The 14,547-nt window shown below is 52.2% G+C and overlaps 1 protein-coding gene across 1 annotated transcript; it reads right to left on the bottom strand.

Moving 5' to 3' along the window:
• Window positions 1–1,785: 1,785 nt before the first annotated feature.
• On the bottom strand, window positions 1,786–14,487 carry DNAL4 (dynein, axonemal, light chain 4). Its single transcript, XM_006865178.1, has 4 exons — window positions 14,412–14,487; window positions 5,131–5,341; window positions 3,161–3,244; window positions 1,786–2,045 (listed from the first exon to the last, which is right to left on the bottom strand). Exons 2-4 carry the CDS (start codon window positions 5,197–5,199, stop codon window positions 1,881–1,883), a joined length of 318 nt encoding a protein of 105 aa, XP_006865240.1. The 5' UTR covers window positions 5,200–5,341; window positions 14,412–14,487; the 3' UTR covers window positions 1,786–1,880.
• Window positions 14,488–14,547: the final 60 nt, after the last annotated feature.

Below are 14,547 nucleotides of genomic sequence, written 5' to 3'. Positions count from 1 at the left end.
TCCCATCTGGTTAGGTTCTCAGCAGTCCTGAGGAACCAGGTGTCAGCACCCCATCTCGAGTGGCCCAAGGGTGCATAGTAACAACAGAGCACACACCTTCCGTGTGAGGCAGGTGCTATTATTATCCCCATTCTACAGATGAGGCAACTGAGACACAGAGGTTAGGCAGGGCAGGCTGGACCTGAACCCAGATCTGTGGGTCTCTGAGCCCCCACCTTCCTGCCTGGGCGACAGCAGATCCAAGAAGAGAACAGGTGTCGTGCAGGCGGCTAATAAGCCACAGCTATTCCCGGCAGCCTCTCCTCCTCCTCCCGCACCGCCCCCGACTCCTCAGCTCCACTGTTTAGGTACCACCCAGTGTACCACAGGGTCCAGGAGCTGCCTTCCTTGGAAGCCTGGGAGGGCCATGCCCTGCGTCACACTTGGAGCCTGAGACCCCCTGACCAGGGCGCCAGCCCTGGGGCACCCAGCCCAAGTCAGCAAGCACCAGTTAAGCTCAGGGACCAGCAGCCATACTGATTTCTGACAGATGACGCTCAGCCTTGGGCACAGACGGCACCCTGGCGCAAGAGTGTGGGGGGGGCCATCCCAGGAGGACCCATGGGCGTGGAGGCTGGCAGGAGAGGGCGGGGCTCCTGGGCCTTCAGATCTGAGGTGAGATTCAGGGGCCAGCCTTGAGCAGAAGGGGCACATGGTCCCTCTTCCCCAAGCGGCTTCTCACCTGGGTGTTTACCGGCAGTTCCCATGGCCTGGGTGCCCCCTCCCCAGGAGAAATGCCACTTTCCTCTCAAGAGCCAGCAACATGCAGTGACCCCTTCGTCTCCCAGGATGCCCTGTGAGCACCCTGAGGGCAGGACCTTTGGTTTTGCCATTTCTGTAGCCTAGCACACACGTGTTGAACAAACATCTGGTGAACTGAATTGATGTGGTCTGGGAACGTCTCAGTGCTAACTCGGTTAGGCTCTGGCAGGCCTCCAATACTGTGTCCATGAGGCCCCATTAAACTCCACCAGGGTCCACCCACAACAGGATGGTATGAGGGGCTGTGAGGCCAGAAGCACTTCTGGGGTCTGGGGTCCCACCTAGGGCAAGCCGTGTCTCCCCCAACTCTAAGAGGCTATTCATCAAGGTACATTTTGGTCATTTTAATTGCAAAACCCAAGACATTTATATAAATAAGACCGCTGTGTAAAATAGGATTCACCCTTCTACCAAAACCCTTTTCCCCACGCTCAAAAAGAATATAGAAAACGCAGCTTAGAGCAGTACAAATCAGCATGCGGTCCCTGATGATCATAACTGGCAGGCCAGGTTCCCTGCTGACAGGCCGGCGGTGGTGAGGGCACTCCTGGCCCAGGCGGCTCACCAGAGGTCACCAACTGCACTGGGCCTGGCAGCTGGGGTGGGACGGGCTTCGGGGCCCGCAGAGACACGGTGGTTTGTTCAGCCTGGGGCATTGGAGAGGGGTCACCACCTCCCCCAGGGACAGGGAGAGAAGCCAGCTGCCAGCGTCCCATGAGCAGGTGAGGCTCCTTCCTAGGGCCATTTTCCTGTGGCCACTGAAGACAAGGACAGCAGACACTACGGGAGGGGAGGAGGTGGCAGGGGAGTGGGCTCCTGGGATGTCAGGGGAGAGTACCCCGGAGGGGGGACCCTGGCGTGTCCTCCTTTCACTCTGCCACATCCCCGCCTCCTCCAGAGAGCGGCTGCCCCTGCTTACACTCCAGACTTGGCCAAGACCAGCCAATCCATACACTGGGTGTGGCTGGGGAAACTGGGGCACAGGACGAAAAGAAAAGACCCCGCTCTCCCGGGCAGAACAGAGCCTACTGGGGTGACTCCTCGTCCCTCAGGGAGTGGGGACAGGGCGGGGGACAGTGTCAGGAGCACTTCCAGACGCACACGGCCAGGGTCCCTCCGAAGTACAGGTAGAGTAGATTCTTCACCTCATGTGTGATCTCAAATCCAAAGCCTTCACCGATCACCACGTGCCAGGAGGAGCCGAACTTCTTGTCCATCGTCTCCTTGATCATCTTGGCGGCGCTCTGGAATGGGTGTGGGGGAGGAAAGAGCAGGAAAGGGTCAGTTCCCCCTCCTGGGAGCGGAGGTCTGGTGACCAGGTCCTGGCGAGAGAAAGGCCTGCAGGCCTATCAGTTTTGTTCTCCTGCATAAGGAACCTCCAGAAAGCGCTTCCATACAAGCACCCAGGGACTGAAGGCTAGACATGACCTCAGCCCCGGCTAACGTGGTGGAGTGAGCGTGATCTCTGGACAGAGCCCCTAGCGTGAGTCTTGGCTTGGCCACTTCCTGCCTCATTTCTGACTCATTCCCAGTTTCCTCTGCTGGAGAAGCAGTGCCCAGGGCTGCTCCTGGCTGGGTGAAGTGACCAGTGTGTAGGCACCCTGCCGACAGTGAGGCTCTTTCTCGGCACTGCCAGGTGTTAGGTGTCTCATCAGCAAGGAGAAAAGGCTTTCTCCCACTCCCTCGTGGGTCCCACAGGCTCCATGAAGAGCCTCTACCACAGCACCAGCCCCTTCTTCTCATGCTTGCTCTTTCGAGAAGCTTCCCCGACTGTGATGAGGGGTCTGCAGAGGAACCTCCTTGTGAGGTTCCTGGGTACCCAATACCAGGTCATGGTGAGTACATGTCCCCACCACCAGCCCAGGGAGGGGGGCATCATCACCGGCCCAATACCACTGCCTGCTCAGAGCAGGAGGCTGGAGTGCACAGGTGGGGAAGGCTTTCTAAGGTCAGCGCTAGGAAGGCCAAGAGACAGGATGTGGACTTGGGCCTGTCTCCTGGCCCACTGTGACAATCTGGCATCTTGCTCGCTGCCCACCAGACTGCTGAATGGCACCCCTGGGTGGATTATCTACTGTTGTACCCCCAGCCCAGAGATGGATGAATGGATGGATGGATGGATGCCTGGGTGGGCCTCTGCTCACCGTTGGGGTGGAGCCCCCTGGAGGTGGGGACCTGACTCTTCTCCCTCTCAGGTTGGGCACGACCCTCAATGTGCCAGTCAATACCAGCCTCTTCCCTCGAGGGCCCTTCTAAGGAAGGCCCTAGCCTAGTGCCAGCAGGTCTCCCTGGAACTGGCTGCAGGGACAGGGCCACTCTATTCACGCCCAGGGGACACCAGAGGCCTGGATAGCGATACCTCATTGTTGTTGGAGAATTTCTCACAGGCTGTGACACAGAGCTCCATGGTCTCCACTCGCATCTCCTCTGGCATGTCCGAGTGCTAGAGACAGGGCGGGTAACAAAGAGAGACGCTTAGCCCGGGACCTGGTCTCCCTGTCCCAAGCTTAAGGCATGGACACTGGGTGGCTGCACAGCCCTGGGCAGAGCTTGCTGCCCCTCACCAGAGGTGACCCGTCTCTTAACTCAGGGCAGGCAGCTGAGGCTGGGGGGTGTGGAGGTCAACTCAGGCCCTCTGTAAGGTGCACAAAGCAACGGGCTCATCAGCCAAGAGATGGCCAGTAGGCCAGTTCTATGGAATGGTCCAGGACAGCCTTAGCCAGCTGACTTCAACAGCAGGGGACTGAAGGGATGACCTGGGTCCTTCCTCCTCCCAACGACTCCAGGGCCTGGCTCTGCCTCCACCTGCTCCCGGCTCCTGGCTAGGTGCCTTCCCTGCTCTCAGTCCTATGTCTCTCTGTGGGGTGCTCCAGCTTGAGCATCTAACATGGGCTGGACTTATAGGTCCAACGGCCTCCTTGACAAGCTCATGCATAAGTCCACAAGAGCCCAGGGGCTCGCTCGTCCAGCACCTTCCCTTTCTCCGTCTCTGACGCCATTTCTCTCCTGCTGTCGGGAACAGACAGACCTCAGGTGTCATCCTTGGCTCCGCTTCCCTCACACTCTACACACAATCTGTCAATGAGTCCCGCTGGCTCTATGAGGGTGCTTCAAAAAGTTCATGGAAAAATGGAATGAAAGGGTACGGAATTTTTCCATGAACTTTTCAAAGTCCCCTCATGCCTTCCAGATCTGTTCTGAGTCTGACTGTGTCTTGGCCACACTCAACTCTCTGGGCCTCCGTGGTAGTGACCTCTCTACTCTCCCCACTTCTCAAACCCTAAATCTCCTCATAATAGTGGTCTTGGCACACCAGAACACATCCTTCCTCTGGGAACTCTGGACAGATGCAAACCCCTCCTCTGTGAGCACCGGTGCCCACTGTCACCCGGGGCCTTTCTCATATCCTGCCAGCCACCCTAGCTTTTCTGTTGTTCTAGAAGGTTCACGTCCACCTCAGGCCCGTTGGGCTGCTGGTTTTCCTTGCTCAGACTGTTCTTCATCACCCGGACCTTCCGCTGCTGTCTCCCAATCTTTGCAAAGTTTTCACTTCATTGTGTTCAGGGCTCTGATCAGAGAACCCTTACCAGAAGTGAACCCCTGCTTTCTAGCCCCTTCCAAAGCAAACCCACTGCCGTTGAGTTGATTCCGACTGGTACTGACCTAATAGGACAGAACGGTGCTGCTCTACGGGGCTTCTTGGCAGCCTGGTGTGGCGCTGTGGGCTAATGCGCTGGATTGCAAGGTCCGTTTGAACCACAGGTTGGTGGCTCAAGCTCACCAGCTGCTTCTCAGAAATGCTATACAGTGTTGCTATGGGTTGAAATCACCTTGACAGCACGTAACAACAACAACAACAACGTGGGGCTTCCCAGGCTGTAAATCTTGATGGGAGCAGACTGCCCCATCTTCCTCCCATGGAGAGGCTGGTGGATTTCAACTGCTGATCTTCAGTCAGCAGGCTATTGTACCACCAGGGCACCTTTCAACCCCCTTACACCTACTTTTTCTGTTGAGTCTTTATATGGCCTGAACTGCATCCTTTAAACATTTCTTTCCGGTGGGCCAGGCCTTTGTCCTGTTCATCACTATCCACAGAGCCTAGAGCAGGGCCCAACATACAGTAGGTGGCCTAAGGAAACGCTTGTCGAATGAATGAATGAATGAAAGAATGAATCCTTGTTGACTTTCAGAACTCGAGAACCAAGCCAGCAGAGCCTTAGATTTCCTCCCTCTGCTGACCAGGGGCTGCTGAGCCCTGACCGCCTCGCCAAGGCTGTGTGGACCCTGCTGGCTGCCTGCCCGCTTGCCTCCCTCCCCAGGGCTTACCCTGACGAGAGGGAAGGTCTGCAGGCGTTTATAATCAGCCTCATCTTTCTTCCCTTCAGTCTCTCCCATCGTCCTTCCACGGTGGCCACTGCAGGGGAGGGTGGGACTTTCAGGAGGTGCTGAGACTGACAATTAAGACAGAGCCAGGAGCTTCAGGAAGAAGGCCCTGCCAACTCGGTGGGAGCAGAAAAGTGTCTTTCCCCAAGGGGTGCTGTAGAAAACAGGAAAAACCAAGAAAAGAGAGTTGGCTTTGAAACTAAAAATCACAAATTAGAAATGTCTCAGTAAAGACTTGACACCTCCCTGTCTTAACTCCTCCGCATCCTCTTCCAAATGGCCAGCAAGCCTACCGACGGGAGGATGAGTCAACACAAGTTGTTGGAACCTGGTGGAGAACACACTGGTGCGCTGCTGCAAGCCTCCGCTGTCATTCCCAAGACAAACACTGACTGCAGGCCAGGGCGGAGGCAGACCGAGCGGCCAGCAAGTGCCCGGCTCTGCCAGCCCATGGCCACACCATGTTCTTGACTATCTAGCGGGTATGGTCAGTTGGATGTCCAGGTCACAACTGACCAGTGAGTCATCTGCGGGAGGGGCAAGAACAGGAAGCTTCATGCCCTCTTTGGCACTGGGAGTCCGGGGTGTATGCTGTGTCCCCTGTTCACCAGCAGTGTGGCCTTAGGTCTCAGGTTCCTCATGCGTGACACCTATCTTGTGGGGCTGTTATGAGAATGACGTGAGACACCGGACGGAAAGCAGATGACAGACACACAGTCACTTCTCATAAGGTGGTGTCCCCGCCCTCGGGCTCCGGGGTGAATCAGATGAGAAACTGGAAAGTTCCAAGGCCTGCTACATGTGAGGGCTGGCGTAACCCAGTTATCTCTCAACAGATGGGACTTTTCCTAAAGAGACTGGGGTGGATCCTGAGTGACAGGGCACGTTGCTAGAAATCTGGTGTTTCTCCTCCTAGGAATGTAGCCTCAAATTCCAAGGGCCTTTGGTCTCCAGAGAATGAATATAAATTACCTTATTGTCAAATCTCTTGAAACAATCCATATTGGACAAATATGTGGGGGCTTCCAAAAGTTCCTGGAAAAATTCCATTCTCTTTCAATTCTATTGTTCCAGGAACTTTCTGAAGCGACATCGTATGTTCAAATAATAGTCTAGCATTTCTCACTTTTCCAAAAAAAAATTGTCCTTTCACTGCATAGCCACAGAGCCACAAAGATGCCTGGCACAGTGACGAATAGGCAGGTAACAGGAGATAACCTTTTTTAGGTTTCCTATGGACCAGTTACTGTTCCCTGGCCTAAGTTCAGGGCTGTAATAGCCCTGTGGGTTGGGTCCTGTGCACACAGAGGCACAAAGGAGTTACGGTGCTGGCCTGGGATCACGAAGCAGGTGATCCGCAGAACAGGGCTTTGAATGCAGGCTTGGACTCAGGCTGAATGGCCCTCACGGAACGTCAGCGGAACTTCACCTTGTGGGGCTTGTGTGAGCCCAGCTGGGAGAGATGGCGTCCAGCTGCCCTTCCAACTTTCAAGCTAACTTGACCCTATCTGTGCACTTTACCTGGGCTGAGCTCCTAGGCCCAACCCTCGCTTCAGAAGTCACTCCATTTGGCTGGTGCCTCTGACCAGGCCTGGCATCAACAACAAATCCTCCCACCCCCACCCCCCGAGGACACGGGTTCTGATTTCCCAGTAGACAGACGGCTCCTCTTAGCTCATCAGTTCTGGACATCTGCTCTGAGAGCTCAAATATTAGCGGGTCTGTTTGTCCCCACGTATAAACTGGCAAATTACCCACCAGAAGCTCGTTGTACTCTCTGCTCAGGCTTCTTATTTCAGAGTCTAGTGAATCATATTGCCTTTTCACTCATTAACGTTAAGGACTGTCTCTGATCGCATTCTGTCCTCTTAGCTTCAGTCACGGGCTGTGCATTGCTGCCTCCTCCTCATTAGTCAAGATGTAACAGAAGGTGGTGGCTACAGCAATGATGAAAGAATTCAGACCTTGATGCCTTATTTCCAACATGTTCAAGTGGGAACAATTTAAGACACTGAAGGAGTTGCTTGGGCATATTCTACCCAAATCTTTCAACTCTGTTAAGATTCACTTGGATCTTGGGGCCTAGAAAATGCCAGTGTGCGAGCCTGAAAGGGGATTCGGAGACCAATCCTGCACTTGCCCATCCTCAAGGTCACACCTCTGCTTGGACTTCACTTGAGTCAGCGTTCTCACCAAAGGGGCAACAAAGGGGAGACAGCCACAGGAACGACTGTCAGGGAAGCACCTTGTAAGAGTTAAGCAGTGTTGGATGGCGCAGGGTCACGAGCCAGAACACTGAGATTGACCACCAGTTCTAGCACAGAAATGAGTGCTGCTCACGTCTTCCTTCGTAACGTTGGGCAGCTCACTGAACCTGAGCTTTAGTTTCTTCCTCTATAAAATGGGATGTTAAATCCCATCTTCTCATTCTCAGAAAGCGATTGCAAGCACGGAGTATATACACACCCAAGCCATCTGAAAATGGTACAGCCCTCTGCTCTACTGAGAAGGCACTGATCTCTCACTCGCTCTCTGTCTCTCTCTCTTGTTTTCTAATTTGCCATTCACCAACTCCTACTCATAGTGACCTCATGTATGTCAGAGGAGAACTATACTCCACGGGTTTTTCTGAGGTGCCTCAGGGTGAACCTGAATTTCCAACGTTTCATTTAGCAGTTGGTCATGTTAACATTTACAGCTAGGGCCTCCACGCTCTGCCACCACCATATTACTGGCCAAGACCTCATCAATAGTGTTTAATCACATGATGAAGGACATGGGACTGGTGTGGCACTGCAGGATCAGCACTGGACTGCGAACCACAAGGTTGGCAGTTCAAACCCACCAACTGTTCCTCAGAAACCCTCTATACAGGGGCGCTAAGACGGTTCTCTATACAGAACCAACCTGATGGCACCTAACAACAACAACAACATTACGCATGATGGTAAGCAGCTTTTCCTACTCACCACACAGACAAAGGTAAATAATACAAAGTCACAGCAACTTTTATTAAACAAAACCGTAAAGATAAGAAGCGATTGCATCTCAACATATCCCCCAGCTAGACCTACATGGTTCTGAAGGTGGAATTTCCATCTCTGTAACCCTTCCCTGAAGATGTCCGCGCTGATTTACGCTACATCAAAATGGCAGTTCTGGTCTCCTCGGGGGAGACCTTCGAAGACCTTTGAAAGGTTCTTTGAGTTGGGGGAATAAAAGGAAGTCTGAAAGGGCAAGATGAGGGCTGGACGGTGGATGGGATAAGGTTTCCTAATGAAATTCTCAGATGACGGTCACTGCTACTCTCCAAGAATGAGCTGGCGCACAACTTTCCTGGCCTTTCTCTCATCAGTATGGTCTTCAGTTTTCTTAAAACTTCTCCATAATAAGCCCCTGTGATCATCCTGTGTCCTATAGAAAAATCTATTAAGATGACCCCCTTGAGGTACCAAACAAGTCACCGTAAGCTCCAAGCGGACTCCTCTGTCCAGCAGATCCCCTTGGAAGCTACTGTTTAGATTGGATGGCTGTTTGGAGGCATTCTAATGAGACTAAGACAAGTATGTTACCGAGAGAACCTCTCTTCAGCTAACCACGAATCACAGAGACGTTTAAACAAGTTTCGTTTGGAAAAACTAGTGCGTGTATGAACTGAAAGCTGAGTAGCAATATTTTCCCACTTACCCTGGCACTTCTGGGGACTCAGGAGGGGTGAGACTTACAGACTGGAATGGAGCAGTACCAGATGATGTGTTTCCAAATGCAGAAAGGTAGGAGAGTTTTTGATGACGCTGTATCATTATAGACAGCTACAGTTATTCAACCATGATAAAAAACCCTGCTGGAAGAATGGTACCAAAAATAGCCGAAGCCAAGGTTTTAATAACCTCATCATTCCTCCATGTAAATGAGTGAGTGCCTGAAAGCTCCAGGTCAGCAAGACGCTGCTCAGGCTTGGGTGGGTGTCGATGGCCAGGGTACTCGGGTCTGCCTGGGGGACTGGAACGTGACCCCGGATCCGGCTGGCTAGTGGCAGGAAGCAGGAGGCAGCCTGCTCACCCTCTGCCTTACTTCTTCTCCTCCCTGCCAGGCCCCTCTGCCTGCTTTTACAGCCCACCCACATCTGAAGCGAGGCTTCTCCCAGGCCACAGGAGGCACAGAGCTAGGGCGCTTGATCTTACTGCCTTGCTGTGAACCTCTGGTTCTTTCATGGCACTGCCCTCCCACCACTGATTTCTTGGCTACTGAAGCATCAGGGAAAGATCCTGGAGGGGGCTGTGGAAAGGATGGGAAAATGAATGGATTCTGGAAAACAAGGCTAGGTGAGTCGGCTGGCCCACTAAGGGGCCCCAGGCACTCTATGTCTAGAATCCTCAACCCTCAGATGAGCACTTACCACCCTGCCACCAGCCACCAGCTCTGGGAGCACAGTGGTTATGAGTCAGGCTATGAACCTCAAGGTCAGCAGTTCACAACTACCATCTGTTGCTCACAGGAGAAAGATGAGGCTTTCTGCTCCCCAGACAGACTGAGGACACAGTGCAATGCACAGGTGTGTTGAGTTCACGCTCCATAGGCAGACCGAATTCACATCTCAGACACAGGCTCACTTCTCCAAGCATTTGGTTTTTCCAGCTGGGAATAAAACAACCTCTACCTCAGAAGGTAGCTGGAAAGATGATGGAAGGCAATCCAAGCACGGGGCCACACGGAAGCAGCGTCCCACACAACCGACATCCCTCCTGTGACAGAAGGGAGCAGTGATAGCCCTTCTTCAGATACCAACCAACTGACCCTCTATATAGTCAGCCACACAAAACTGCTGTTACCAATTTGCCACTGACAGGAAATTCTCTGGAAGACAACTTGGCTGCGGGCCGAGGTGCTAGCAGTGCGGCTACATTGCGTCACCAGACTCCTTGTTTCATTTCATCATCAGAGCCACACTTTGAGGGGTATCGGCCTCAGACAAGGCACCTGAGGCTCAGACACTTGGTTGGTGGCTGGTGCCAGGTCACACAGTCTGCAATGGCAGAGCCAGGATCTGCGTCTGGATCCATTTGGCCTGACTTCTACCATCTGTATGTCCTTCTTTGTTCCAGACAAATAGGAGAAAAAGAAAAGGACACAAAACAACTTCACACTTGGCAACCACCAGGCCACTGTCTGCCCCGTGCATGGCTCCGAGAGCCCCAGCCTTAGCCACACTCTGGTCCCTGCCCTGACTCATCCGCCCCCTGCCTTGTGGCAAACAGACACACAAGAGCGATGAGGAGAAAGGGAGTGAAGGGCTTAGAGACACTCCTCCAGGTTGTGAGCAGTGGGGCTGGAAACAGTGTCAAGACCAGGTTTCTCAGAGGTCTGGGTTTACTAGAGCAGCGGAAATGGGGCCACAATCACAGACATGCTCAGTTTTCACTTTAAAACAAGCATATTGAAAAACTTCTGCATCCCCCAAAAGGCAGACAATGCTAACAGGAAGGCAGTAACTGCAGAATAAAGGACAGCTCCTCTCAGATACTCACGCCCAGACCTTTCATCCGCTGTCCACTGAGGGCCAGTGGAAACTAAGGATGTGCCTCAGAGCCCAGCAGGAGAGAGAACGGGAGAGTGAAGAAGAGAGCAAACCGCCCCAGTTCCTAAGGCATTCTCTGTTTCTGTGGAGTAGTTTGGACCCACCATTTGGCACATTTGCTTTATATGGTGGTGGTGGTGGTTATGTGCTGTGGAGTCGGATCAGACTCATAGGCTGTAAATCTTTACAACAGCAGAAAGCCTCATTTTTCTCTCACGAAACAGCTGGTAGTTTTGAACTGCTGACCTTGAGGTTAGCAGCCTGACTCATAACCATTACTCTACCAGAGCTCCTTTGGCTTTATCTACAATACCGGTATTACGTACAATGACATGACAATGGTGCACACGACACGACCTCCTTGCTTGGGGTAAATCCCACACATGTACCAGGTCACAGAGCACACCAAAGTCATAACCATCTACACAAGACACAATGGGTGCCTCCTCCCCACCCCTACCCCCCACTCAAGAGAACAGACAGATGTGGATAAAAGGGACAGAGAGAGGAATAAACCTGAGTTACCATGGATTTATCTTAAAAAACCGATCACTTTTGCTAATTCTGGTGACAGCTCACCAATTACGATTCAGCCACATGTTATGTAGCCAGATATGGGCCTGAGACTGTTGTTCCGACTCATTTGTTGCTGTCGTTAGGTGCCATCAAGTCAGTACCAACCCATAGCGACCTAATGCACAGAACGAAACACTGCCCCATCCTGGGCCAACCTCACTACCACGCTTGAGTCCATCAATGCTGCCACTTTGCCAATCCATCTCGTTGGGGGTCTTCCTCTTTTTCTCTGACCCTCCACTTTACCAAACATGATGTCCTTCTCCAGCGACTGCTCCCTCCTGACAATATGTCCGACCCCTATATTGGGTTTCTGAGGCTGTAAATCTTTACAGGGCAGAATGCTTCATCTTTCTCCTGGACTCAAATCACTGACCTTGTGGTTAGCAATCCAGTGCTTATCCTACAGCACCACCGGTGTCCCACCCACCTGAAGCTGGGGGCCTGCATTGAGTCTTCTCTGGGTCATCTCCTAGAGCACCCAGTCCAATGTCTGGCACATAGCAGGAGCCTAACAAATATTTAAAATTGTCATTAAATTATCTTTGCCTCTGGGAGGGGAGTTGCTGTTTTATAGGGTTTCCAAGGAGTGGCTCGCTGGTGGGTTTGAACTGACAACTTTGTGGTTAACAGTCCAGTGGCTCATCCCACAGTGCCACACAGAGGACCGATCATATCCATACAATATTTATGGAGTACAAATCTTGAGCCAGGCACCAGGATGAGTGGTTTAGCCACAGGCTCCCATTTCTTCCCAATATCGCTGCTGGCTACTGTTATTCCAGTGTTACTGAGAACCACTTTGCATCCAGCAGGTAAGTAGAGGAGCCAGGGCTCCATCCAGTATATATGACTTCAAAGATGATGCTTTTCCCAACTACTCCACTATAAGGAGAGTTGCTGACTTTAAAGAGCTTATAATCTAAAATGGAAGGAGCTCTGGTAAGGTAGTGGTTACGAATCGGGCTGTTAACCTCAGGGTTAGCAGTTCGAAATTACTAGCTGTTCCGCTGGAGAAAGAGGAGGCTTTCTGCTCCCGTAAGATTTATAGCCTCGGAAACCCTGTACAGGAACGCTATGAGACGGAACTGATTCCACGGCACATAACAACAACAACAATCTAAAATGGGAGACCAACACACACATACATACACACACGATCCTAACTGGTTCATGGCAAAAAGTGTTAAGTACCATATACAACTACATAGAGATAACTGAAGGAAAAATATTTTGGAAGCGGTGATCTGGGGACAGAGGAGAGAAATTTGATTGAGGCCCAGAAAGACGGTAGGTGAAGTGAGGAAGACATTACAGGCAGAGAGATAAACAGAGTGGTAGAGTCAGAAAGCTCAAAGCACATATGGCTGGCAGATAGAATTTGGGCAAGGAGGAGGGAGAAACGAGGCTGGGTTGTGGAAGATTAGAAAAACCTCTACTAACCAGACTTAAAAAGGTGTAGCTCTTTGGGAGATATTTCAAGATCGCTTGGTAGGTGGTGACATGGTTACTTTTAGGACAATTGTTCAGGTTGACTGGGTTGAGAGAAGAGCGTGAAGGTAAGACATCAACTAAGGTATGATGATAAAGTCCTCGCAGAGGCAGAATCCACACAACTTAGCAACCGCCCCAGTGGGATGGAAGGAGCTCTGCTAGCACAGTGGTTACGAGTCGTGCTGCTAACCCCAAGGTCAGCAGTTCGAAACTACCACCTGCTCCGTGGGTGAAAAGATGAGGCTTTCTGCTCCTGTAAAGAATTACAGCGTCAGAAACCCTACGTAGGGTCGCTAAGAGTCGAAACTGACTCCATGGTACACCACCACCAATGGACTGGGCATGACAAGGGATGGACGATGCCAAAGAATAATGCTACTGACAGAGACGGAGATGGCAGGCAGATCAGCTGGGTGGGCCAGTCTGATTTTACAACTACTTAAAGTTGTTGATGGAGTCCTGGTGTGGCACTGTGAGTTACTACACTAGACTGAAAGGTATACGGTTCAAGCTCACTAGCCGCTCCTCAGAAACCCTGTACGGGGTCGCTAATTTAACAATAAAGTTGTTGATGAGATATGATACGTTAACTAAGGAGTAAGAAATCAGCAAACCATGGATTATCAGTGGTAAAAGGAGGCCAACTAGTTTAACCATCACATCAATATATCAATCTCTGTTTACCGCCCCCTCCCCCCCAAACGTTTCGTATCCAAGGAATCCCATCGCATCTCAGAGCTGGAGATTTGAAGATCAGTTGGAAGAGATGCTTTCTAAAGAAGAAGAATGTGGGAAAGTAAGAGACAAAGGAAGAAATCAATTAATACTGAACCTACCAATCATCTACACCAAACTGAATTCTATTCCTCAATTCATATTATCCTTAGAACTCTCAAAGGGGGAGTGGAGGGGTGCGGGGCGCGGTAGTATTCAGATTTTGTATATGCACAGACTAGTTAGCGCCCAGGGAGCCAGGGAGGTTAGGTAACCTGCCTGGGGTACCTGCAGGTGAGAATTCAAACTCGGTTTACCAAGCTCTTTTTACTCCCCGCGCTATCTCCCTCGGGGAAATCTACAGTTGGATCAAAGAATCAAAACACCCTAGAATATCCGAGTTGAAGAGACCTTAGAAATCATTCAATCCAACTTCTTGTTTACCGATGGGGCAACTGAGGGCTAGCGTGAAATCGCCAACCCGCAATCCCAGTTCGTCACCTGCTCTCCAAGCTAAACGGTCTGGGCCGAGGCGTTAGGGATGGGGTGTGGGAGCCGCGAGAGGAGGGGGAATCACAGTGCTGGGGGAGTCGGATCTGAGAAGATGCGACAGCACGAAAGCTGGAGGGAGCCTTGAGATTGGGACGGAAGGAAGTGGCTAGCAGAGTTGCGATTCCGAATCCGTCAATACAGAGCTCTCAGGTTCCCCAAAGGGGACTAGGGGCTGGGGCACGGCAGGCAGGCAGCTGACTGACGAAGGGCCTCGGCGGAGGGCGAGGCCCGGCCTGCTCCGTGCTGTCTCCCGCCCTCCTTCGGCGTTGGCCCTCCCCTCCCGGATGCCCTCCGCGCCCCGGGGCCTCACCTGCTCCCGCGGGGGCCGGAGCCGAGGCCGCAGCCTGCGCACCCCCGCCAGGGTTGTCAAGGAGCGAAACAAGAGTGTCTTAGCAACCAGCAAGGAAGTCCTTCCCCCTTACCGGACATTGATGAAAATTTCACTT

The sequence above is a fragment of the Chrysochloris asiatica genome, unplaced genomic scaffold (genome assembly GCF_000296735.1).
Source record: "Chrysochloris asiatica unplaced genomic scaffold, ChrAsi1.0 scaffold00076, whole genome shotgun sequence".
In the NCBI taxonomy this organism is placed as follows: Eukaryota; Metazoa; Chordata; class Mammalia; order Afrosoricida; family Chrysochloridae; genus Chrysochloris; species Chrysochloris asiatica.
This window is presented reverse-complemented; position numbering and strand designations above follow the sequence as displayed.